We start from the raw sequence: 27,305 nt of genomic DNA, 5'->3' as shown, positions 1-27,305 counted from the left end.
TTTGCCAGCTTACTATTGCGTAAAATGTGGATGAATTCTTTTAAATTTGCATGAAAGGTTACATATTTATTGACGATCAAAAGCAATTCTCAAATCTGTCATTTGAGAGCCATATCGAGCCTAGTTTCAGACTGGAAAGGATTTTATCAGGCGTCATCACAGACTATGCAGTTTAGTCTGTGAGGAGGTGTGAGTCTGTCGGAAATAGAGGCATGGGGATGAAGGCTGCATGGGGTTAGAGGATGGAGGAGAGAGGGAAGATAGTGGGGGAAGTGGGTGACACAGATGAGCATGCTGTTAATAGCACATGCCAAGAATAGCTCTCACAGGGGAGCAACACAATGTGCATCTTTCCAGAAAGATGCAGTCTGAATGTCAGATGCTATAGATAAATGGGTCGCATCCTACACAGATGCAATACCTTCTTGGTATTTTGAAATGGATGCTTTTTCTATTTTGAAAAGGTGGTTTTTAAGTGAATTAAGATTTTAAATGCTCTATCGGACAAAGGATGTCTTTGTAGTGTTGATATATTGCATTTTGCCAAGTCGAGCTAAATTTAAACATTGCAATTAGCATGTTTTAGTGCTTTCAAAAGAGTAACAGGGTTTGGCTTTACAATTAATTTAGCCATTACCAGACTTTTGCTCAAGGTCCATGGCTCTACAAGGTGTTTATTAATTATTATAATAATTACTGTTAATAATTAGTTATTGAATATTTAAAATCATTCTCCTACTAAAAAAAAAAAAAAGATAAAACGGTAAAGTGATTAAAAAGAGATGCCCTTTAAGAGTTCACATCTTTTTTTAGGTTTTTTCAAATTTTTCTAATTTGCTAAAGTTATTTTAATGGAATGCATTATTTTAATAATGTTAGGGATTATGCATAACCTGGGGACACATTAAAAAATATATTATATTAAAATAAATTATAAATATGCATTTTAATATAATAGATAGATAGATGATAGATCATTTCTATAGCATATTTTTTAAATAAAATACTATGTTATCTATATATAAGAGAGTATATGAAAATAAATGCAAAATTATTATATACTATTATTAGGAATTCGACTTTTTTTTGGAGGGGGCATGTAGGTCCACCCCTAAATAAAACCGTCATTGTGGCATAAGCAGACCGTACGAAAACATACGAATGAGATTTTATGAATTCATAAGAATTAGCCACCAATTCGCCTAAGCATAAATTAGTTACGAAATGCCACATGATTGTGTTGCAACCTTGGTGTTGAGGACTGGACAAAAAGGCATCATTGGTGTTAACGAATTTAGAAAAAGAAATAAAAATAGTAATTTTTATTATTAAAAAATACGTTATTTTCTCTTTGTTTATGTGTTCGTGCAATTATGGCCATTACAACACACAAGTCGCGTCGTTTAGTTTCCGAGGCGAGCAGCAGGTAAATAGGTGTCAGGACCTTCTGCTCTGAGAAGGAAAGCTCACCCTCCCAGCGCCTCGCGCAGCCGCAGTCGGTAGCGATGCTCGTGCAGACGGCGAAGAGCCGCTAGTGCTGCTGGATGTAACGATTCTCCGGTCCGGCATCACAGCATCCGATTCCCCCATCCGTCCGCGCGGCGCTGCACCTGTGAACAGCGCTGCCATCAAATACCATGGAAAGACGAGGACGCAAAAACATTTAAACAGGCGCCTCTCCTCCAAAAGACAAGGTAGGGAAGCCTCCAGATTGGGAGTGAATGGGGACCGGCCGGGTATATTTGAAATCAGTCTGCTTTGCATTTTACAACACATAAATGGTTTTATAGAGCAAGAGCTTAAGCATTATTATTATAAAGCTAAAAGGGCTGAGAGGAATGAATGTGTGCATCCAGGTGCTTGCAGTGCAGATGTGCTTCAGGAGTCCATATCTGATGCTGGAGCAGGGGCGCTTTTATAAGCAGTGGAGCCCGCCTTTATTTTATACCAGCACTCATCAGGGCCCTCCCTTCCTTTCTGATTCTCCACCATTGTACTGTTCGCTATGATTCAAAATTATCTCAATAATAGCAGGTTCCTATATCCACTAAATACAAGTGAGGTAAATGTGTTTAAGTTTTCTTAATTTGATTCTTTGTTCTGCACAAAAGAACACAGAACAGAGAGGAAATGCATTGTAGTGAACAATGGCTTTCGTGATTATTATTGGCTAATTCTCCAGTCATTTCTGTTACAAGAGATGATTATAACTGCCTAATGTTTTCTTGTATGCTTAATTACCATGCACTGGGAAAATGTAATGGGAAAAGGAGGCAAAAATTCTACAGTAAAGAGTTGAGACCTGTCAATTGGTTATCCTATTTTCCACATACCGTAAAAAAAGATATATTTATAGATAAAAAAATACATGTAATTCTACAGTAAAATATTGAAAAAGTAAAAAGTATGAGTCACTTTATAATCTACTGAGAACATGTTCATTGTACTTATGACAATGTGTATATTTTTATGGTATTTTTTAAATGTTTATTTATGTGTATTTATTTATTTATTGTAATTCACAGGAACAGAGGCAATACCAGAATTCACTGCACAAACCATGACGTTTCTATTTTATTCAAAAAGATGTTTTTAGCAGTTATGTACAGCATTGCTTTATGTTGCATTTATGCATACATATTATTAAATATTATATTTATATAAATAATAGTTTAAATATTTAAATTATGTATTCAAATTACAGAATTTAATCAGAGAAACTTTAAAATGGTCACCAAAATGCTATTCCATAATGTTTGTAACATTGTCAGGTTTTTTTTTCTTCACAGTCAAGTTATCGCAACCACTGCTGCTATTTTATAAATGTAATATTTAAAGGGAAAGTCCACCCCAAAAAATGTAAAACAAAGAAATGCATTTACTCACTCTCATGTTTTTCCAAACCTGTATGACTCTTTCTTCTGTAAAACATAAAAAGATTGTATGAATGTTTACTCAAATGTTTCAATTCCCACTGACTTCCATTATATGGACAAAAAGTCAATGGGAACCGAAACTGGTTATCAACATTCTTCCAAATATCTTCTTCTGTGTTCTGTCATACAGGTTTGGAATGACATGAGGGTCATTAAATGATCATTGAATGTTCAGTTTTGTGTGAACTATCCCTTGAACACACACACGCACACACACACACAAAATGTATAATGGAGTACTTATATTTATTTATTTGCAAACAAAAGTAGTGGATTCATTTGTCTTTGTCTTTCTTTAGACTACCTATACACCTCATTATGTTTTTCTGTGTGCCATTTTAGACGGGAGGCAGAATGAGTGAAGAGGTGCCAGTTTCTCCCAGCTGGCTGGCTCAAGAACCCAGCTGGGGCAGCAGCGGTGCGGGGAGCATAGAAAACATCACCGTCGGAACATACCCACCCGCGGTTGTCCTGCCGGCGAGGCCACCCGCTGAGCTGTTGGTAAACCCGTGGGACATCGTGCTGTGCTCATCTGGCACCCTTATAGCCTGCGAGAATGCCCTGGTGGTTTTGGTCATCTGGCAGAACCCGGTACTGCGCGCCCCAATGTTTTTGCTGATCGGCAGCCTAGCTCTAGCTGACTTATTGGCCGGTTTAGGGTTAGTCCTGCATTTTACCTTTGCTTACCTGCTACGATCTGACTCGGCACAGCTGCTGACTGTAGGTCTGGTGGTGGCGTCCTTCTCAGCATCTGTTTTTAGCCTGCTAGCTATTACCATTGACCGCTACCTGTCATTGTACTACGCCCTCACCTACAACTCAGAGCGAACGGCCGCGTTCACGTACACCATGCTGGTGCTTTTATGGGGAGTATCGTTATGTTTGGGTTTACTGCCGGTGACCGGTGTGAACTGCCTGGGCCAGGAGGTGAACTGCAGTGTGGTTTGGCCCCTAACAAAAAACAACATAGCCGTTCTGTCCATCTCCTTCCTTCTGCTGTTCGGCCTCATGCTTCAGCTCTACATGCAGATCTGTAAAATTGTCATGCGACATGCTCACCAAATCGCCCTCCAACACCACTTTTTAGCCACAAGCCCTCACTATGTCACAACGCGGAAAGGTGTATCCACCCTGGCGATCATTCTGGGCACATTCGCCGCTTGCTGGATGCCATTTACCATTTATTCGCTAATAGCCGATTATACATACCCGCCCCTTTACACGTATGCCACCCTGGTTCCCGCCACCTACAACTCGGTCATCAACCCCGTAATTTACGCCTTCCGCAATCAAGAGATCCAGAAAGCTTTGTGGCTGGTGTGCTGCGGATGTATCCCTGCCAGCGTGGCCCAGCGGGCACGGACCCCCAGCGATGTCTGATGTGCCTAGGGAATTACACTGGCCAGAGAATCCCCCAATCCCTGGGACGAGAAGGGGCATGCGTGTCACCCGTTTATGTCTTCCCCTACTCGTTATGTGACAACCACTGCCACACAATCTTTGCCTGATCCCACTCCGACCAGCTGACACACCCTTTCCATGAAAAAAAGGGGGCACAAACGGATGCTGTGTGGCAGGCAGCTGTAAATATCTTGTATATATATGCCTTTGCATTTTTGTGCTTGTTTTGGCTTGGCCACAGTGACAGCCCCCTGTTGCATGGGCTGTGAGGGAGAAGGAGGAAGAGGGGCAGCACGAGGCGATCCTCTTGACTGGATCCTGAAGCTCATTCATCTCGTCCTGCTGTTGCTGCATTCAAGAACGTGCGCTGAACGTTAAGTAACCGCGGTGTGCTAAAAATAGACTAGGTGCTCGGTGATCTGCGCCTTGCGTCCTCCGAAGAAACCTACCTGGAGAATGCATGCACGTGTGAAAGAGGCGCGCACTCTCTCTTCTGTTTGATTTGAATTTCATCCCAAGCGTGGCCAAATGTAAAATGTCCTCCAAAGCAGAAAACCACGAAGAGCTAACTACAATCTCAGAATGAGAACCACTCTATAAATAACCGAACCCATTGATGCCTTTACTTTGGTTTAGAACGGAAGTCGAACTGTCTCTGCATTCTCTTCCATAAATGCGGGATGAAAGCGACTGGGAGAAAATGTATGTATGTTCGTTTAAAGAGCCCCCTGTGAATAGAGGCTCACTTCAAAGAACTGTTGAGTACAAAACGTGCATTAAGTGGCTGAGAATAAGAGGTTTGTTTATATGCAACGACATGGAGGATGGAACCGAATGTATTTTCTATTGATTTGCTTTTAATTTGCATTGTCTGAACGCTCTGAATAGAGCACTGCTCCATTTATTATGTTCAACTGGTAATTATTACTGGATATGGGATAGCTGTCACACAATGGCAGTTCACAGCATTTTGCTTGAAATTTACATGTATTGCATTTGTAAAGAATGATGATTTGGGCACAACATTGAGAAAAATTAATTAGAGATATTTAGTTTGAAACTTGAGTGAATCTTGTCAACAACATGTCTGGATCATTTCATTCAAAAATCAAGAGAAAAAAAAATTGCACTTTGACATTATTTTCACAAAAAAATTATTCATATAAATTTAAATTCCAAAAACAACAACAACAACCTTGAAAAATGTATCATGATTTCCACAAAAATATTAAGCAGCAGAACACTATTTCAACAGTTTTCAACATTGCTAATAATAAGAAATAACATATGACATTTAAATGAGACATACTGTATATCTAAAATATTTTTTATGAATTATATAGTATGTATTATATAATACATAATATAATTATATAATTGATTATATAATTATGTAATTATAAAATATTCTTATAATTCTTATAATTAATAGATTAATAAGGTTAGGGTGTAAAAATTTACTTATCTATCATGGAAGGCCAACATTTTTTCTTTATGCAAAGTATCTTTTTTCTTTTGCTCTTGGGGTGAAATGTGACCTGGACAAGATTTCATGAGATTCACCCTTGATCAATTATATTCTGAAATGAGGAAACAGTTAAAAGATATGCCAGCCAAGCTACACTTCCACTCTCAAATGAGCCTTCCATGGATTTACATTCACCTTGATTGTTAGTAAACTGGTGAATCTCCTCAAATGGTCCACACGACACGATTATAATGAATAGAACAGCTGACCTCTCAGACCTGGCAAATGTCAGATGAGGGAGAATGTTATGAAATCTATCTTCTCGAACCTTCATCACAACTGAGGCTGGAGTCATGCTATATTGTGAGCTGAAGTTCACTCCTGCCTTTCACCTTACGCCCTCCAAATGCCAACTAGCCATCTATTTCAGTGCTGTGGCAGAATCCATCAGCGAGCAATAACTACGGACTGAGCTTTTCATCAAATTATAGCAATACTCTGGCAGCAATAACAGCCATGCCCAAGCAAAACCAACACCTCAGCTAGCCGGAAAAAAAAATCCACAAAAAACCCACCACAAAAATACAAGTGGATTCCAAGAACGACTGACAACTGTACTTATTTCGACATCATCCAAATGATATTAATGAATTTGGGATTAGAAAAAAACAGAAACTGGACAGATGTCCCAATCCCTGTAAGCATGTCCATAATCTCACAGCCTTGTGTTCTCTCGTCCAGAAAGTGACTGTGCCTGCGGTCATTTACGGTATCTAACTATGAATGAAATCTCTCTGTACACTCAATGTGACCTACTCTGCAGTATGCATTTGCTTTTGCGAACCTGAGAGATGTTTATAATGTGTGAGGAATGTGATGTGTAAGGTGTGACTGTCGGTGCATGGCCGCGCGTGTGCGTGTACGTGTGAACGCATGCATATATGTTCGTATCACCAGGGACAATGATGTAGTTGGGGGTAATAATGTATATTCCCCATAGACCTGCATGGGCTAGAGTGGCTACCAGTCTTCCCATCGCACCCTCTTTACATCGTGCCTGCGGGTCGGACACACCCTCGTGACCTTTTTTGCCTGAGTGACTTCTATACGATTCCACTGAAACAGCACATGTGCGGTAGCGAGCAGGTATGCGAGTTTTAATAGGGCTTAGCATGGAGGCAATGACCGGTCTGTTGCAGGCCTCGACTGACTTTTGAGGAATAATTTATTTTGCTATATTCATCGAAAGTCTCTATTTTTCCCCCTCAGTCTGGATTCTCTTGGAATTCCTGAGATTTTATTTTGTATTCTGATGCGCTGTATGGTCTCTTCTGAATGTATCGACAAAGACATTCTTATCGTTGCTATGGCCGATCGTCTTGATCCTGTAAATAAGGCATGCGACTTTGAGGGGGCATGATGGCAACTCTCACCTGATGGCATGGAGTGATGTGGTGATGACATATTTTTGTAACCTGAAAGTTAGCATCACCCTGGTTTCCAGTCACAAAATATAGGATTTTTCCAGTGGGTTTTGGATTATTGCAGAAAATAAGCTCTGTGACCAACAAAAATGCTGATAATCATCATTATAATCTTACAGGTGCATCTCAATAAATTAGAATGTCGTGGAAAAGTTCATTTATTTCAGTAATTCAACTCAAATTGTGAAACTCGTGTATTAAATAAATTCAATGCACACAGACTGAAGTAGTTTAAGTCTTTGGTTCTTTTAATTGTGATGATTTTGGCTCACATTTAACAAAAACCCACCAATTCACTATCTCAACAAATTAGAATACTTCATAAGACCAATAAAAAAATCATTTTTTAGTGAATTGTTGGCCTTCTGGAAAGTATGTTCATTTACTGTACATGTACTCAATACTTGGTAGGGGCTCCTTTTGCTTTAATTACTGCCTCAATTCGGCGTGGCATGGAGGTGATCAGTTTGTGGCACTGCTGAGGTGGTATGGAAGCCCAGGTTTCTTTGACTGTGGCCTTCAGCTCATCTGCATTTTTTGGTCTTTTGTTTCTCATTTTCCTCTTGACAATGAGAAACCATTTTTTGGTCTCTTGGTTCAGGTCTGGTGAGTTTGCTGGCCAGTCTAGTGAACCAAACTGAGAGACCGTTTTGAAGGCTCAGGAAACCTTTGCAGGTGTTTTGAGTTGATTAGCTGATTGGCATGTCACCATATTCTAATTTGTTGAGATAGTGAATTGGTGGGTTTTTGTTAAATGTGAGCCAAAATCATCACAATTAAAAGAACCAAAGACTTAAACTACTTCAGTCTGTGTGTACTGAATTTATTTAATACACGAGTTTCACAATTTGAGTTGAATTACTGAAATAAATGAACTTTTCCACGACATTCTAATTTATTGAGATGCACCTGTATATCTTAAATATGGTGCTACCCTGACTAGTGACTAGACTAGAATAGTTTGCAAGAGCGCGATTATAAATCCTTTTAGGCTGTAACAGAGAACTAAAAGCAAACTACTAGTAGATGAATTTACCTGTTTGGCGTGATGTCATTTAAAGCAACTGTATGTAGTTTTGTGTATTTTTGCGACTTTTGAAGCCCCATACAGTTAAGTGAGTGGAATTCACTATCGTAAATATATCACTGTGGCAATAACAATGGCTAGCGGTTTAAGTGCATTTGTTGCTGTCTTAAAGCAATCCACGCTTTTGTACCCTACCCTCGGCTAAACATACTCCAGATGTTTGGCTTTTTAGAAGGATTTTGAAACTGATATTTCAAGGTCAAAAACCACCAACAACAACAAACATGCATACAGTTTCTTTAAAGTCCACTGAAAGTCCCATTTAGCTTCTTGTTAGCAACCAGCTTTTTCTAGACAAGTAAAAGCTTTAAAACATTACAAGGGGGTTTATTGATGTATTTTATTTTGTAGAATAAAACATAAAAATATCTTGAGCTTGTGTTAATCACAGACCTTATTTCAGGCATTGACCCACTGACTTCAGAACAATCAAACCAGAAATATTCAAACTCTTATTTCCGGTTAAGGCCTACAAAAATACGTCATTCCAGCAATGCTCTATCTGAAACCGTAAACCAGTTGAGCCACATTCCAGTGTCTCCTATTGCCTGGGCATGCTTGAGTCTACAGTGGCTTGAGAGGGTTAATGCTTGATGCACAGTCGTTTGGTCAGAAATGACCGAGGGATTAATGCGGTGGCTTTTGATGTTTAGGCCTCTGCCTAAAACATCATATCTCCATCTGTTTTTGAAAAGAGCTTTGTAAAATTATGTTATCATGCTTTGTGCCTCGTCTCTGATGGATTTTCCACATGCAGATGGACGTTTGGCTATTGAATCTTTGATTTAAATAGACTTGTATCCAACTGTAGATGACTGTGCTCTGTAATCCATTGTAAGAGCTTGGAAATGTCAAACCGAAGGGCAAAAAAGGGCTCGGATGGGAGTCTGTCTCTTATTCTGGTTTATTTGACGAGGAAAGAAAAGAAAATCATAACTGGTTTGGTGTCTTGTGAGCAAACTTTCTACATTTACACTAAGATTCAGACTTGTTCTGTACTTTATTTAGTTACTAGAATCAAAATCTTGGAACAATCTGAGGGGCAGTCGGGAGCATCGGTTTCAGCATCTTGTGTACACGTATGTGTAGTTTTAACTGTGAAATGCACTTTATTTTTTTATGAGAAAAGGCACAACAAATTACTTCTCTGCAAAACAATATTATAAGAATTATAATCAACATGCACTAATTAACATTGTAAGACATTGTGTTAACGTGTTGTATATTTTTCCAAGGTGTTGGTTGTATACTTTTATTGCTTTGGTTAGTTTAATGAACTGAGAGATCTTGTTAATTTTGTATTAAAAAGAATGTGCTGTGCATTAAAAATATCCTTGCCTGGGTTTATTCACACTCGCACATAATTTGGCCGAATGCCTCAAATCCACTGTTGCCATGGCGATTCCCAGTCTCAGCTGTACTGTTTCCATAGAGACAGGAGTCTCGGAATCAAAACTGTCCTGTTTTCATTGACGAAGGCACTCAGGGGCAGGAACAGAGAGCGTTTTAATGTGATTCGTTGCATTTATATTGTGGCAACTGCCACACATGAACGCAAAATCCAGACACCACTGAGCAAACACATTTCAGGTAGTTTAATCAAATCCCTTAGGTCAGTTCAGACAAATATAATTACTGACCGGAATGCTTCTCAACATACATAGAAACTTTCATGCAGAAACCTCTGACCTCAACATGCTTATTTATCTGTAGTTTGAGTTGCTATTCACTACATACATTATGTCCATATCATTTATTAACAAGAGTTGCATTAAAAAGCATTAGAAAAATGGTTGTTGAGGGAAAAAATTTACTATTTTAGTATTTCATAATACAGACGGCCTATCACACTTCTATTAAAATGCATACTGTACAAGATCATTGTGTGCATGGGAAATGCAATGCTAACATTCGCAGGTGAATTAGAGAGTGAATTTTGTGCATTAGTGTTGTTTTAGTCAGACCAGTCATTGTCCTCAAGCTCAGATTCATCCTCAGAGTCACTGTATTCCACAGCGATGCGGCGAGACAAGATAGTTGCGACGTCATTGCCCACCGGCTCACGTTTTGCCTGCTGCTCCTGCTGCTCCTGAACTTTTTTCAGCTGGATACCTGCAGTTCAAACAAGCATTAACACTGGTAAAAACTCATTCATTTTCAATGAGAGATGAAAAATAGTAGGGGTACGCGATGCAATGTGGGCATCTCTGGCAACTCAACAAAGTTTACAGAAGTTTAACTTAATGCAAATTAGTGAATCAGTGGAGCTCACATGATCTGTCTCCTGTGAGATACTGTACTTAAGTGTAGGAGGAGAAGTTAATGTTACAGGAAGCGATTTCACTGCTCTATATGCTTTGTTTCTGCCCCCATGCTGGGATATAATAAGAAAAGGATATGTGGAAAACATAAATTGTCAGCAATTTGATTCATGCATTGATTGTTCATCTTGTTCACAATGTGATGCATTATGCACTGCTGTAATTTATATAAAACACTTCAAAAATTGTTCAAAAGTTCAGGGTCAGTAAAAAAAATTTTTTTAAAGAAATTAATTATGTCAGCAAGGAAGCATTTAATTGACTAAAAGTGACAGTAAAGATTCAGAAAAAAATGTTTTTTGAACTTTCAATTCATCAAAAATGCTTGAAAACCCCCCTGAAAAACGTATCACACTTACCATAAAAATATTAAGCAGCACAACTTTTTTTCAACGTTTTCAACATTAATAATAATAAGAAATGTTTCTTGTGTACCAAATCAGTATATTAGAATGATTTCTGAAGACTGGAGAAATGGCTGCTGATGATATACTGAAATAGCAAACAGGTATTTTAAATAATATATATAAATCTACCCATGGTCAAAAACAAGATGTTTATGTTTTGTGAGTGAGAAATGCTTATATTCATAACCTAAACACACTACTTACCCATTCTTATAGCTGCGAGCAGGTCACTGCGGACATCATTTGTGGGCTGGGCCTCATTAGGCACAGAGGGTCGTTTGAGAGTGATGGATTGGGCTGCACTAGGGGGAGGGGGTGGGGCTACTGGTGGAGGAGGGGCAGCCATTGGTCCAGAGGTAGGTGGAATGGGTGGGGCATATCCAGCAACTGCTCCCATTGGTCCTAGATGGCCTGGAGGTGGGACCGGTCCCATAGCAAAAGCAGTTTGTGCTGATGGGATAACGGCTGGTGGTGGAGGCAGCGGCCCAGAATTCATGTAATCCACACTGTCAAGAGAAGAAGGAAATTAAATCATGCTTTTTTATGTCATGCAACATAAACTGATGCTATATAATTTCAAACATGCATAGTAAAATCATGAATGCTTGTCACAAACATGTTGACCATTAGGTGGCAGAATTTACATGTATACAATATAGAGCAGGGATTTTCTAACTTTCTGATGCAGGGTTAACTAAAACTAAAAATGAACTGAAAACCATTCAAAAAACATTTTTGTTATGTGAAATAAAATATATGTCAACTGAAATAGTTGCCAAGGCAACATTTCTCATTTTAATTTAGTTCAACTTCATGTACTAAAATAACTACAATTAAATCAAAATTAATAAAAACTGCATAGACCTATAAAAAGCAAAAGCTACTAAAAATGACAAAAAAACACAACAAAATGACTATAATTTGAATTAAATTAAAATGGAAACAGAAAAAAACATTCAAAATATTCATAAAAACTATAGTATATTTTATAATATAATTATCCAATATAATTCTATAATTGTTTAAATTTTTTATAATATTATTATATTAGAGAGATGACATATTAACAAAATTAAATAACTGGCTTTTATATTTAAATACTCAATATTTTATTTGATAAAATATTTACTGTTGAGAACATCTTTATTAGATTATATATAATAATATGATATAATTATTATAATTAGATTAGACTAGATATATATTGTAATATAATATACAAATATAATTTATATTTTTATATTTTAAAAATGTATTTGCAAAACTAATGCAACATTTTATAAAATATTGTATGATAATATTTAAAATAATTAATTAATTCTGAAAAATTCTATCTTATAATTTCTGAATAATTAGAAACTAATATAATGTAATAGTTATATTATCAAATTTGGTAAATCTAAAAAAATAAATAATAATAAAATAAAACAAACAAGTATAATTAATAGCTTGAGTTGACACATTAATTTTGACAGCCCTAAAAAATACATCTTGTAAAAAATTTCTCTCTCTATCAAATTTTCTGTAGACCCCTAGCACCCCTGTGGTTTGAAACCCCCTGGTATAGATAAACTGATTTTTATGACGTATATCTCATGAAAAGGTCAACAAGTGTGATCCAACAATCATGTTTGTAAATCTCTAAACAAATCTGATAAATATTACAGAACTTGCTTGAGCATGTTTTAGAATCAACTGTTCAAGTTGGTTTACAATGAAATGATTCATCTAAATAAAAATGACAAACCTGTAGTCGACAGGTGGGAGGGTCGCAGAGCCGTTAATTGTGTTTGATGCTGGTGGAGGAGGCGGAGCCTGGTGCGGACGACCCAGTGTGCCAGAACGGTATGCCATAGACCCTCCCCGGTAATCCTGCTCCATGGTCATGTGGCTATGAGCTGACAGGGCCGCCATACTGGGTGGAGGCCCTGAGTAAGTGTGGGCGTGACCAGCATGGTTGGCCATGGAGAGATAACCATGATCTGCATGATCTCCATGAGACCTGCATGAATTATGAATCAGATTAGATGAAACGGAGTTTATATATGAGCACTCAAGTGCATGTAGTCTGTGTTACCTGTGCTCTGGGGACATGGTGCCCTCCGTGGAGCCTCCTCTGTGCACAGTGTGGGAATGTCGATGGTCAGGTCTCAGTTCTTTATCGAAGGCCATCATGTTCCATTCCTGTCTGCGGTTTCTCGCTTTACGCACCTTCTTCACCTCTCTCTGCAGCGTGCCGTCCACACATCGCCTCTGCTCCTGTCGCAAAGTATCAAGTCACAAAGAGATGTTTAATTATCACATATGACTATTATACTATGTATAATCACGTTCAGCAAAATGCTGCATAATGGGACACAATCACAGCTAGTCAGAACATAATTTGATGTTTAATATACATTTATGTGGAGTGGGAAGTTTGAAAAATGATATTTCACCATACAGTACCAGTAAGTTTGGGGTCAGTATTTATTATATATATTTTTTCAGACATGTTGGTGTTATATCTTTCAGTTGGATGTTATAAGTTGCACTGAGTAAACACAGCTAGATAAAACAAAAACTGTGTCCGTCTTCATTTCAGGCTGCTTTTTTCTATACCCACTGTAAATATTTTTGAAGGAAGTCTCTTATGCTCATCAAGGCTGCATTTGTTTGATCAAAAACAATTGTTGTGAAATATTTTTACAACTTAAATTAGCTGTTTTCTATTTAAATACATTTTTATTCCTGTGATTTTCAGCAGACATTAGGGTTACATGATCCTACAGAAATCATCCTCTAGCTGATTTGTTGCTCAGTAAACATTTCTTCTTTTATTAATGTTGAAAACAGTTGTGCTGCTTAATGATTTCTTCGATGAATAGAAGTTCAAAAGAACAACATTTATTTGAAATTTTTTTTTATCATTATAAATGTCTTGACTGTCACTTTTAATCATTAAAATGCATCCTTGTTGAATAAAAGCATTTTTTTTAAACGGACCCCAAACTTTTGAGCGTTAGTGTACGTGGGGAAAAGAAAGAAAGAAATAACCTTTTGTCGTCTCTTCTCTTTCCTCTTGTCTTCTGTGTCCTGTAGCATCTTCTCCTTCCACAGGTCAAAGAAGTAGGAGGGGTCAGTGTAGAACTTCAGCCCTTCTTTATCATCATCTCTATGGAAAAAAAAACATTTAATTTTCCTGATTGATTTTTATTATTAAAAGCTATTTAAAAAAAAAAATAACTCAATTAATCTCTCTCTCTCTCAAAAAAAAAAAAAAAAAAAAAAAAAAAAGGAGCGTGGTAAATTTGGCTTCAGATACATTTATGTAACCGTTCCCATTCAAAAAGCCAGTTGCAGGATTGCTTTTATGGACCTCTTCAGATGAGAAAAGGACTTTAAAAGCATTTTAATGCATTTTTCTGACTGGCTGCTTTTCCAAAAGTGCTATTAATTGGCCATTCATCATTTATGCAAAATCACCAACAACTTTGTAAACCACATTCAGTTGAACAGACACTGCGCAGCCACTATCCCTCCACACATTCTGCATTAGATCTGTTTAAGTATTCATGAGTGGCCCACATTCTCTACCTCGAGAACTAGCACTCACATGAACTACATCTGCCAGCTCATCACTGCTCTATATTCCTTAAAAAGACTTCAGAAGAAAATACTTCCATACATTCATTTATGTTCATGCACTAAATTGGTAAAAAGAAATTATACATACTTCAAATACATATTATTTGGGGAAAGCATTAATACTTAATTTACTTCTGGAATACTCAATGGTATTTTCTAACCAGACAAATCTGTCAAGGCAGTAAAAGAATAATGTATACGTTTTAGGTTTAAGCAAGCCTAGGTTTTAGGGATTAAATGAAATGTCGTATCACAGCTGCTTAGCTTGCTCTTGTTTACTGATGACTGTGCATAGGAATAAACACAGCTGGCTATATATGACTGCTTACATAGACGGAGAAAAGACCAATAACAATTTAATATACAAATATACAAAGATTGAATGCCAAATTTTTATATAATTATAATTCATAAAGATTGAACGAATAATAAAATGTATTATAATGTTGTTGTTGTTATTGATAATAAATTAATAATTTCAAATTACATTTTTTATTTTTTAACAAAGTCAATAAAATAAAATGAATTTTTAAAATTCTATCAATGTAAGTTAATTACACAAATGTTAAGAACTGTATTACAAGTTTATAAAATCATAAGGGATAATTATAGGTCAATACACATCGACAGCCAACAGATTACAGTACTTCACTTCTCAGACATTCCTTGACAAGACAAAAGGCGATTAAACATGTTTAGTTAGGTGAAAACTATCGCCGACCAATGGCAACAGACACAGACAGGGGTAACAAAACCCGACAAAACCCAATAAACGTGTCTGTTGCTGTTTGTCTGCATGTGTTGGCGAGGTGGGAATTTACATTTTTTTTAGAAACTGACTGAACACCAAAGACTGATGTTACCTGCAAAACAAAGTTTGAGCAGAGTTTGAATGCATGTCAAATTATTTAGTATTATTTATTAAAACAACTTAATAATAATGCTGGGCGGTATACCGGTTCATACCGAATACCGTTGTTTATTTTTGTTATGATATGAATTTTTAAAATACAGCAATAACGGTGTGTCGCTTAAACAACGTTCAGAACGTGACACTGTTTGAAAGGGGTCCCTTTTCACTGTTGCACTGTGGTGAGGGAACAGCTGTATGTGTTACTAAGCCTGAAAGTTCCGAAACTGAAGCTGTAGAACTAATAGAACGTGATGACACAGAAGAACTCATCCACAATATCCACATTGACCGCCACAAATATCCACTGCCCCCTGCCATCAGCTCCCGCGTCTCACACACACACACACACACACAGCAGAGAAGCAGTGCATTCAGTTGGCTACACTGCAGCCGACTCGTCAATAAATGAGTACAAAACAGCGTTTCCTGTCGCTTACTGATTGTTTGGAATTATAAATATGAGCGTAGTTCGTCTGTTAATATCACATGCACTTTTTTGTTTGTTGTTTTTTTTAGGTTGTTACTCAGACGCAGGCAGTGCGCTGCATGAGACAAAAAAGTAGTATAGCCAAACCAACCGCATAGCCGCTCTTTAGTGTAGATGCATGTTGATTTTATCAGATGATGCCGCGATTATAAATGAGAGTGACTCCTGGTTAACATGTATTAAAAGGGGTCATGTTTAGTCACTATTTAGTGTAGTATTTTTTTGACAATATTCACTCATCATGACAGTAAAATAGGGCATTCTAAGTCAATATACTGCAGTATTTCCTCTCTCAATCAGTAGAAAATATGGTTAACACCCGATCATGCATGAAAAAAAAAATACTGTCATGTACCGTGAAACCGGTATAATTTAGAAAAATACCGTGATATAAATTTTTGGTCATACCGCCCAGGACTACTTAATAATCATATTTCCACAATATAAGAGATCTCAGGTTTTACTGTCCTTGTGGTGACATTTGGTTCCCCAAAATCTGACCCAAACATGTGCACATACCTGTAGGGTGAGAGAATATTAAGAGGAGGTGGTTTATCACTCAAGTTGTACATCTCCATCACTGGGTTTGGTACGCTGCTCTTAGACACCACCTGCTGGTCCTGTATCGTGGAGCTTTTAAAAGCCTTCCTCATGTTTATGTCCTGAAGAGAGACTGCACAGGGTGAAGGAGAGAGAGAGCGAGAGAGAGAGATTGATTACACCTCCCCTCCAGATTGTGTAAAGTAAACTCCAGTATTGATCATTTAATTGAAAAAAAGAGATGTGAGTGCATGCTTTGGTGTGGGTAATAGAAGAACGTAAAAGAGATGCATGAAATTTTTGCATTATTTATTTTTTTGTTGACTTTCGGTTTTATTGATCTCACACTGGAGCTATGTAACCTCAGAGATTTGCTTTTGGGACAAATTGAGATGCCGATGGTCACCGTGTACTGAGGAATGATCCTGAGCCCTTGTTTCCCAGAAACAGACTCACCCTCCTCAACCGTTGAGTCCAGCTGGGTGACCTTGACAGCAAGACGGTCAATCCGATCCTGCAGAGAGTTCGTCCGCAAATAGAACATATTTGCCTCATTGAAGAGCTCTCCGAATATGTCTTCAGCATGTTTACCTTTCAAATAAGAGGAGAATAAGACAACGTTTTCATTTGTGAGAAAAAAAGATGAAGACAAAAAAGGAATATATATCATTTAATATGAATTTCTTTAATATATATTTTCAGCTCAAAATCTTTAATGACACTTTTTTCACCTTGGTAAACGAGTACACAAACTTTCAATAAAACTTTATTAGGGGCAAAATTGTTTGTTGTGGTGGAAATGACATGACAACAGCCGCACCACTGTAATTTGTGTAAATATGTACTTGAATAATTTCCACACAAAATATTACATTTTTACTCTCTTTAAATTATTATGGCTTTTAAAATGTAACAATTTACATGCTTATAATGTTTTTGCTTATATTTTAAAACTGAAACTGTAAGTTTGAGACAAAATAACATATGAAAGCAAAAATGACTCATGGTAAAATTTTCAAAGATTAAAAAAAGTTTTAATATGACACTAATTTTAATAACTAAAGAAATATTAATTATAATATAATTACAATATATTAAATAATTATAATATAATTACAATATGTTAAATATATATCAATATACACTATTATAATACTAATTATTATGGCAACACTAGTTATAGTAGATACTGTTTTTTTATTTTTTATTCAGACATGTTGGTGTTATATCTTTCAGTTGGATGTTATAAGTTGCCGTAAATACAGCTGGATAAAACAAAAACTGTGTCCGTCTTCATTTCAGGCTACAAAGCAACAAAATGTGATTATTTTAAAGAGGGGTGTTTCTTTTCTATACCCACTGTATTAATTAACTTAAAAATGATTAATCAACACCATACATTACCTAGCTATATTAAAATAATTTGTTTTGTATTCAAATCTGGGGTTTCAGATACACAACGTTCAAAATACAGAGCATTAAGGACAGAAAATATAAATAAGCTATGTTTACATTCTGCGGCTGTTCAAGAAAACATGCACTGTAAAAACAAAAATCGGTGAATGTCAAAAAATGGATAATGTCCTGCCAGAAAATTACCAGTATCTTTTCCGTTTTTACAGACATTTCCTTCAACCCTAAAATACAATGCAATGTGTAATTCAAAATACAGGGTGAAACACCTGTGAAAAATCATATTAATGCGGTGCATTGGGCCGTATTTTTACAAACTTTTCTCTGAAGTGTGGTGTAGAAACCTTAAAAAAGAAAAACACAAAGAATACACTTCATTTTTATTATCTCAACTAAAGCTATTAATAACTGCGTGTAAAACAAAAGCACACAGGAAAATATTTACAGGAAGGAAGAGTTTCTGTTCCTTAAAATTCCTGGCCTATGACCCAGCGCGCACACACACCTATATATACTTACCACAGATACACTTGTTTCCAGTACTACACCCACCAACACATGAAAAGCATGTTTCCAGACATGCAGATGCTATTTTTGTCACACGCACAAATTGTCTACAGCTCTGCCTTCAAGTCTAATGGGCTGTCATTTATATTTAATCCACACAGCTGCTACTGAAAGGCCCTCTCCTTCTACAGGCATCCACTGAACACCACTAGCAGAGGCACAGTAAAGACACTTGAGGGGATTTCAGGGGTCAGCTGGGGAGTTATGGAACAGAACAGGTGGATGGAAAAAACCACAGAGGATGGCTGGATGGATGGGCAAATCAGTAGCTGGATACACAGCGAGAGACTTTTTCAAGATAATGGTCTTATGTAATGTAGTCGGAGGGTCCCGTGAGTCAAGAGGAATTATTATTAAGGAGATTTTCTCTAGCATTGTGAGCTGAAGATACCACTGGACCACTGAATTATAGAGCACACAGAATGGAAAAACAAACCAAATGTCTAAATGAAAAAGAAGTGGAAGTTTTAGAGTAATGTAAGGACGTAGTAAAAGCAACAAGATTTTTACATTTTTTCTATAGAAAATGTGAGGGCGAAACTAGTCACCATGTGTGGTGAATGGTTGCCATGGCATTGATATGTCATTGCTATGGTGTTCTGAGTGGTTGCTAGGGTGTTTCTTGTAGGTTTAATGACAACCACCAAATGATCTAGCACAACGTTTGGGACAAAATAACTAAGAAATGTCCACAAATGTTAACAATTCCCTTTTGGGAGAAAAACATAAAGACAATAAATGACAATGCTCTTCTAATGTATATTACTGTTTAAAAGTTTGGGGTCAGTAAATTGTTTTACTTATTTTATTTTTATACATTTTTATTCAGCAGGAATGTGCTAAAATTGATCAAAAGTCACAGTAAAGACTTTTACATTACAGACTGTGTCATGCCTCAAAATATTTCTATTTCAAATAAATGTTGTTCTTTTAAACTTTCCAATAATCAAAGAATCTTGAAAAAAAATTGTTTACACACAAAATATTAAGCAGACAAACCATTTTCAACATTGATAATAGTAATAAATGTTTCTTGAGCAGCAAACCAGCATATTAGAATGATTTCTGAAAGACACTGAAGACTGGAGAAATGATGCTGAAAATTCAGCTTTGCCATCACAAGAATAAATTACATTTTAAAATAAATGAAAATATAAAAGTTCTTTTAAATTGCAATAATATTTTTTATATTATTGTTTTTACTGTATTTTTGATCAAATAAATGCAGCCTTGGTGAGCACTTCCTTCAAAAACTTTGGAAAATCTTACAGACACTAGTATACTAGATGTATTATTAAAAGTTTTGACAGAACGAGCCGTGCTGGAAGCCATTGTAAAATTTCTTATAAAGGCACACCTTTCATATTAGTACAGCAAAAAAAAAAAAAAAGCAAAAACAATCATTGTAATGCAACTTTAGTGGCTCATTGTTTAACTTTGGGTTAGGATTAGTCCTTACTAATGCTAATTAGCTTCGATCAACAACAATAGAAGCTAAAAATCCCAAATTAGCCAGGTAAAGGTGTGTGTTAATGAAACAAAGTGACTTACTGAGACTGCTGAGTTGGCGTATGATGGCAGAGAGTGTGTTGTTCATCACACAATCCAGCTCGCTGCCGATGCCCTCCGGTAGCACCCCGCGGCACAGGTGCCTGGGCTCAATGTTCCTCTTCACCAGCGGCATGACTGCTGCCCCTTATACAGCCACAGCGCACTCTACCTGCCCAGACAAAACACAAACACTGTATTTAAAAACACACACGTGCACAGACTACAGCTGAAGCATGAAGGCAAGGTCCATTAATCATGTTTACTCAGTTTTCAACTGTATTTGGATGAAGCTCATATTATATAACAGACACCCACACATTGAGAGAAAGTGAATGTTCAAATGAAACTGGGACAGCTGGAGATCAGGAAAAGGGAACGGAGTTACTCAGGTTTTGGTTAACCCTCTTACACTGTTCAAAACCCATACTGACCTCTGACTCCGAAATCACACTCCTAACGTTCAGCACAAATGAAGCTCAATCCATTCCAACACAAACAGAAACACAGACTATAACTCCCTTCACAAGCAGCTTAGTGTGGAAGGATTAGAAAGCATTAAGAAAAGAAGATACCGTCAAAGTAATCCTGTTCATCATCTGAACTGCCCAGCTGTCAACAAGAGATGCAAACTGATCATTTGCTTCAAGGAAACAGATGACATTCTAATCATTAGTCTACTGAAATCAGGGTTTGCATGTTGATGTGTGAGAATCAGGAAACACAATACTATTATTCCTCTATGCTTACATTTCAGTTTTTTATTAACAAAATCTACAATAAAAACATTATTTTAATTGATTATAGGGTTACATAATCTATCTTTAAAATTTTTATAATTATTTGTTCTTGAAAATGTTTGGAATATTATATTTAATATCATACTGAATTCTTTTGAGTCAAAACTCAAATATGATCATTTCAGAATTAGATACACTACATTTTTTTTCTTGAGCAACAAATCAGCATATTAGAATGCTTTCTGAAGGACCATGTGAGACTAATGACTGGAGTAATTCAACTTTGCCATCACAAGAATAATTTGCATTATAAAATAACTTTAACAGCCATTTGAAATTGTAGTCATATTTCACAATGATACTGTTTTATTGCATTTTTCATCAAATAAATGCAGCCTTGGTGATTATAAGAGACTTCTTTCAAAACAATAAAAACATTTTACAATCTACATTAAATATAATACAATATGAGTTTCTTTGTTTCCCCATATGTTTAATTCTTATTCATTATTTATATTTTCCCCATATATTGGACATCTTTACATCATAAAAAATATGTAAAAAGTGTATTAAACAGAGCCAGAATAATAATAATACTAATAAAAAAATATTTGATTTACTGAATAAGAAGCAAAGTAATGTAAATATTGTCTTCTGTGTAGTTATTTATGTTATATACAGTCTATTTACTGATGTAAAATATTGCTTGACATGCAAAACTGTCAAACCATATTTTATAATATTATCCATATTATAACTGTTTTATGACAGATTGCTACTTTACGTCTATGTATGAGACAAACAGAAATTGTGCATTTCCATGTGCAAAGTTTCTCATCCCTTCACATAAGTAGCCTAACTAAGCCATGTCATCTGTTTCAACTGGACACCATGACAGAATGCTCCCATCTGTGAAAGAATAACCCCCACAGTGATTGGCCAGCTGAGAGGCGATCTGCTGTGTGATTGGCTAAGGGGGTGGGGGCTGAAAGTCAAAGATCATGGACAAGAACAAAGGGATGGTGGGACAGCATCTCAGAGGTCATCTTATCTGCCCGTTTCCCTGCTTCCTGTTTTCCAGCTCCACACCCAGCTCTCCGCTTCCTGTTCCTCTCTGTGTCACATCTCCAACTTCCTGTCGTCCCAAACAGCCAGAACAATGATGCAATAGGGGTGTTAAGCAATTTCATTTGCACACAATCACAACACTTAAATAACTACTATGTAACCACTTATTTCCTCTCATATCCCGCTTGTACAATCTAAACATAACTATGAATGCAACTTCTGTCTACTACCTGAAACCAGGCCCAAATGGAATCCACTGACTTTTTCACCTTTTCTATGCTGATTATGTAAGATCTGCGGAATTTCATCAAATGTGGTTTATATATGGTAAAATATGTGCTGAAAGGCAGCTAAAAGCATTATCAAACTAGCCAAAACATTCAATAAATGTACATGCAACATTATGAATGACAGAATTACATGAATTTTTTTTTTTCATGTTTATAAATTATAGATAAGTTGCGGCTGAAAGGCAACTAAAGACATTATTAAAGGGGTCATATGATGCGATTTCAAGTTTTCCTTTCTCTTTGGAGTGTTACAAGCTGATTGTGCATAGATAAGATCCCTGAAGTTGCAAAGACTAAAGTCTCAAAACCAAAGAGATATTCTTTATCAAAGTTAAGACTCTGCCACGCCCCCCTAAAACGGCTCGTTCTAACACGCCCCCACATATCTACCTCACTATGTGGGAATATTTGCATAATGCCGCCCAAATGTTCACGCAAAGAAAGAAGGTGTGGTTTCAGTAACCGCAGTTAGTGTTGAAGCAGCCATGTCAGGGAGACGCTGTGTGTTTCTAGGCGAAAGCAAAAGCACTTTATTTGGCCTTCCGAAAGTAGATGCATTTAGGAATCTTTAAGATTACTTACAACAGAACAGCAATGCATTTTATGGACGACCGTTCGTGAACCTAGGAGAGGAGGTCATTCTGACTTTGCTATGACAATCTGGTGCTTCTGAATCAGCTGCTGTTTTGTTATTAGTTTAAGTATTTGCTATTGACTGTTCAAATGCGGAGTTTTGCGCATCATGTGTGTGTGTGTGCGCGCGCGCGAGCGAGCGAGAGAGAGAGAGAGAGCAAGCGAGAGCGAGACGGGGTCACATCACAGTGGAGTCAGCTGTCTTAACCGTGGTTTGTGTACTGCAAACACATACCAGCTTCATCACTGTGTCTGTCACGCGACTCTGTTCCCCTTTCGGGCTCTGTCTTTACATTTATTTTGAAAGATGAAGCTCGCGATTATGGTAAGGGCGTTACATTTCCAACGAGTGCTTGCGGTGTTCGGCCAATCACAATGCACTGGGTCAGCTGGCCAATCAGAGCAGACTGCGCTTGTTGGAAGGAGGGACTTTGTAGAAAACGAAGCGTTTGAGAGAGGCGGGGCATAGAGGACCTACAATAATGTACACTATTTGAAAAATAATGTGTTTTTTGAACATTAAAGTATGTCAACATATTCGGTTACACCAAATAATGATCTTTTAAAAAGCATCATATGACCCCTTTAACTTGGCCAAAACATTTAATTAACGTAAACATTGTGAATGGCATAATTCTGTAAAAGATGGATTCATACTTGGGAAAATCTGAATTATGTAAAAAAGATTTATAAAAGATCAAATGTGTTAAATGCAGCTGAAAGGCAGCTTAAAGCATGAACGAACTGGTCAAAAATTTAACAAACATAAATGCAACACTGAGAATGACTGAATTCCACAAAATAGATTTAAATATGGCCAAATTTGCGGAATTACATAAATTAGATTCACACATGGTCACATATATCTCAAAGGCAAATAGGCTAAATGTATTATTAAATTAGCCAAAACATTTAATAAACATTCACGCAACACTGTGAATGATGGGTATTTAAATTCTATGAACGTTTTATTTCACGTGGACCTGCACATAACACACGCAGAAAAACGGTTGTGTAATACATTTATAAGAACTGCAGTTTGTTGCCATTTACCATAGTAACATCATGCAAGTGGTCACAAAGTCCATTGTTCTTACACACCGCCTGCCAAACCTGCCCACTTCCCATTTAAAAGTGAAAACGATAAACAAACTGCCTCCAGCTACCACCTAATGAGACCTGAACTTCACTGCAAATACGCCATCATCAGGCCTCACACATGCACTAAGACACTGCTGTTGTTGTAGTCTAATGAGGTACATGTCTGTGAGTGTTGTAATATGTTCATTAAGCACACCAACTCTCTACGGCATTGTAATTCTGCTGCGCACGGCAGTATGGACACAACCCACACTAATTACATTGTGCATTGAATTAAGACTGCGCCGGGAGGGGGGCCAGAGACACAGAGGAGACAAAGAAATGGGAATGTGAGTCTGAGTGGCACGAAAAGCAGTTTGTGAGATAGTTAAGACAAGAAAGTGAACTGTTCTGGCTGGGAAGAACAGAAAATGCACTTAAGCGATCTAGAAAGAAGAGTGAATGAGGGGGGAAAAGTACGAGAGGGAGAAACGATGGGGGAGGGCGAGTGGCAGGGGACCTCAGGGAAGCCACTCTGAAAGGTTCCCGGGACAATAGTCCTCCGTTCACACGGCAACAGAGGAGCTCTCCCATGCATGTTCTGTTCCCTCCCCCAACCCGTTACCCCCGCCAACCCCACCCCTCTCTCTTCTTCAAATAAAAGAAGCACTCCTGGCTCTCTCTCCTTTTCAGTGGCCTTCTTTTTCCATAAGTCTGTGCCTACTGCAAAAACCACACACATGAAGAACATTTCAGTCAGACAAAATACAACCTACCATCTTCAAAAAAAGCCAAAGAGAGTGTATAACCAGAAGCAGACACTTTGAGATGCTGGAATAACAGGTAAACATACAAAATAATTAGGGTGCATCACAGCTGTTTACAGCCCCATCAGTGCTGCTGTCAGGCTTAGAAGTCCATCAGACCCATCCCGTGACCACAGGAGGCCACATCCTGTCCAAACTAACGAGGGAGACACGCATTCACTCCCTAAACGCTCTTTGAATCGCAGAAAAGACAGGATGGCAACGCATTAGCTATTCTGAAGTACAGCGCATCTCTGCGCGTAAGACTACATTAATATTTCAATACGGATCACGCCACACATGATGAAGGCTTGTTAATATCACGAGCCAGTTGCTCTGAGATTTCTGCAAACCCGTGCGTAAGCGTGGATTTATCTGAAAAACAATAGATGCATATATTATTTGAACACTTTCGGGATGAATTCATTAAGTTTTCGGGCTTGCTATTCACTAAACAGTTAAAAATGTAAAGTTGCGGAATTCTGTTATGTATCATATTCTTTGATAACGGTTTACGAAAAGAGCACTTTCAGTCTTAACTGATTGAAAATATAGCAACTTTTTTGATTTACTCTTCTTAGGAGGACATATTGTATTATAAGGCACGCAGCGCTTGTTATTGTAACAATAGTAACATTATTATTAATATAACAGAATTAAAAAATATATAAAACGTCAACAATTATCAAATCGACATAATCTCGCCATTAATTACAAATAAATAAACAAGAATCAAAATCAACTCCCCACTAGAAACCCAAACCTCATGTTCCATTTATTATATAAAGCGTGATAAACAGTAAATATAACAAGTGTAATATGACAAAATAACTACATTAGCGAAAATAAGTAAATGTATGATGCTTACCAAAAGTGAATTTTGTTGAAAATAATATTCGCTCACATGTCCAGGTTTTCAGAGGTCCGGATTGCCATCCTGTGTCTCCATCGGTCCATCTGACCATTCCAAACAATCCGCTTGGGGCGGGGCATATTGGGTTGTTCGCACCAATCAGTATTTTAGAATAGGAATTTAACGCGCTACCATTTGTCACAATCAGCCAATCAGATGAGAGGCTGAGGATGATTGACAGAGAGTTCCCGGTTATTAAACGATAGGGCGGCTGTGTGAGGGCGGGCTTTATTGGGGTATTTTAGCTGGGCTTTAAACACACAACAGCTAAAATACTTAATGAAACTTAGGCTATTTCTTATAAAAGCAAAGATAGAATTGAAGACACACCTAAACAGTATAGGGTATAAAATAGGGCGTGGAACAGCAAATGGTCCACTGTCCATAGGTAGTAGGGGAGTGTTGTTTGAAATGTTGATCGTTACCAAAACTGGGACAATATGTCTTTAGTTCGTATTTAAAAACCCTGATTCGTGTGGCTTTGAGCAATAAACATGAAATAAACATCAAAATAAATTAAAGAGTCAACATTTATTAAATAATAATTTAAAAAAAATTCACGGAAATGAAAATTGTCTAATTTAAGATGTCATTCAGCAGGAGTTACAAATAAATGACTTTTTAAATGTAAAATCAGTTAAAAAAATAATTCATTAACTAAATATCAATTCAATAAATTTAAATAAACTAAAATTGGATCTAGTCAAGAAGGTCAAGACCTCTGAGGTGGGACAGGCCAAAATAACCATTTTAAGGGAGGCTAGTTTTACTATAGATAATAAAAAAAATAAATTAAACATGGGACTTATAAGCCCTATGAAAAAAATCAGTTTTCTTCATGAAGTATAAATATGCATTTAAAAAGGAAAAAAGAGAAAAGATAATGCAGCCATAATTCCTAATGAAAATAGACTCAACTAAAATGCTACAAATTCTGTGTATTATTGCCCCAGGAAATGCAAGCACTCACACAAACACAGAAATAAAAGCTTTTACTTTTTTTTTTTTTTTTTAACGCTTCCACTTTAATTGTCAGGATATTTGTTTCATGTAAAATATTTCATTACAATACAGTACAATGAATGTTCAATCTGCTGTCCACACAACTTTTGTCATGAAGTTCTAAGGCCAAACTTTCACGCATAACAGCCTTTCTGACAGCAAAATGGAAGTTGCTGACCTCTCCTAACTTAAAAACCAAAACATTAAATTATTAACAACTAAAATCAAGTTTGTTGTTTCTTTTATGCCGCCTTCTATCAGTATGATGCAGCAGGGGGCACTAGAGGTTCTCATTATGCTTCAGTCAGCAGCTCCAGCACAGAGAATTCGGTCCCCAGCAATGGGCTAAAAGAGTGAGTGCATGTGCATGTGTATGTATGTATAAGGGCAGACGGAGAGACAGACAGACTGATAAACGTCATTCTGTCTTTGCTGGCAGTCACATAGCAGCTTTGAGTTTTGGAGAGGCCAACGGATTTCAAAGTGAGGGCAAGGAGGACTGGGGCTAAAGAGGTTGGATGGTATGGTGGATCTCCACCTCACTCCAAACCAGTCTCACTACATAGTGCAGCTG

At 37.1% G+C, this 27,305-nt stretch overlaps 2 protein-coding genes across 3 annotated transcripts; one reads left to right on the top strand and one right to left on the bottom strand.

The window, feature by feature from the left end:
• The first annotated feature begins 1,606 nt into the window (after positions 1 to 1,606).
• Positions 1,607 to 5,161, top strand: LOC107585017 (G-protein coupled receptor 12-like). The gene is made up of 2 exons (XM_016271823.1): positions 1,607 to 1,694; positions 3,279 to 5,161. The coding sequence occupies exon 2, from the start codon at positions 3,291 to 3,293 to the stop codon at positions 4,314 to 4,316; it is 1,026 nt and encodes a 341-aa protein (XP_016127309.1). The 5' UTR covers positions 1,607 to 1,694; positions 3,279 to 3,290; the 3' UTR covers positions 4,317 to 5,161.
• Positions 5,162 to 10,325: 5,164 nt separating this feature from the next.
• On the bottom strand, positions 10,326 to 25,802 carry LOC107584970 (wiskott-Aldrich syndrome protein family member 3-like). Of its 2 annotated transcripts, none has more exons than XM_016271765.1 (9): positions 25,685 to 25,802; positions 20,203 to 20,371; positions 17,128 to 17,262; positions 16,651 to 16,804; positions 14,141 to 14,258; positions 13,182 to 13,363; positions 12,852 to 13,106; positions 11,309 to 11,610; positions 10,326 to 10,488 (listed from the first exon to the last, which is right to left on the bottom strand). In XM_016271765.1, exons 2-9 carry the CDS (start codon positions 20,333 to 20,335, stop codon positions 10,331 to 10,333), a joined length of 1,437 nt encoding a protein of 478 aa, XP_016127251.1. In that variant the 5' UTR covers positions 20,336 to 20,371; positions 25,685 to 25,802; the 3' UTR covers positions 10,326 to 10,330. The 2 variants fall into 2 exon arrangements, with proteins under 2 accessions (XP_016127251.1, XP_016127252.1); XM_016271766.1 differs by having other exon boundaries at positions 25,721 to 25,786.
• Between the last annotated feature and the right edge of the window lie 1,503 nt (positions 25,803 to 27,305).

The sequence above is a fragment of the Sinocyclocheilus grahami genome, unplaced genomic scaffold (genome assembly GCF_001515645.1).
Source record: "Sinocyclocheilus grahami isolate Dianchi unplaced genomic scaffold, SAMN03320097.WGS_v1.1 scaffold65.1, whole genome shotgun sequence".
Taxonomy (NCBI): Eukaryota; Metazoa; Chordata; class Actinopteri; order Cypriniformes; family Cyprinidae; genus Sinocyclocheilus; species Sinocyclocheilus grahami.
This window is presented reverse-complemented; position numbering and strand designations above follow the sequence as displayed.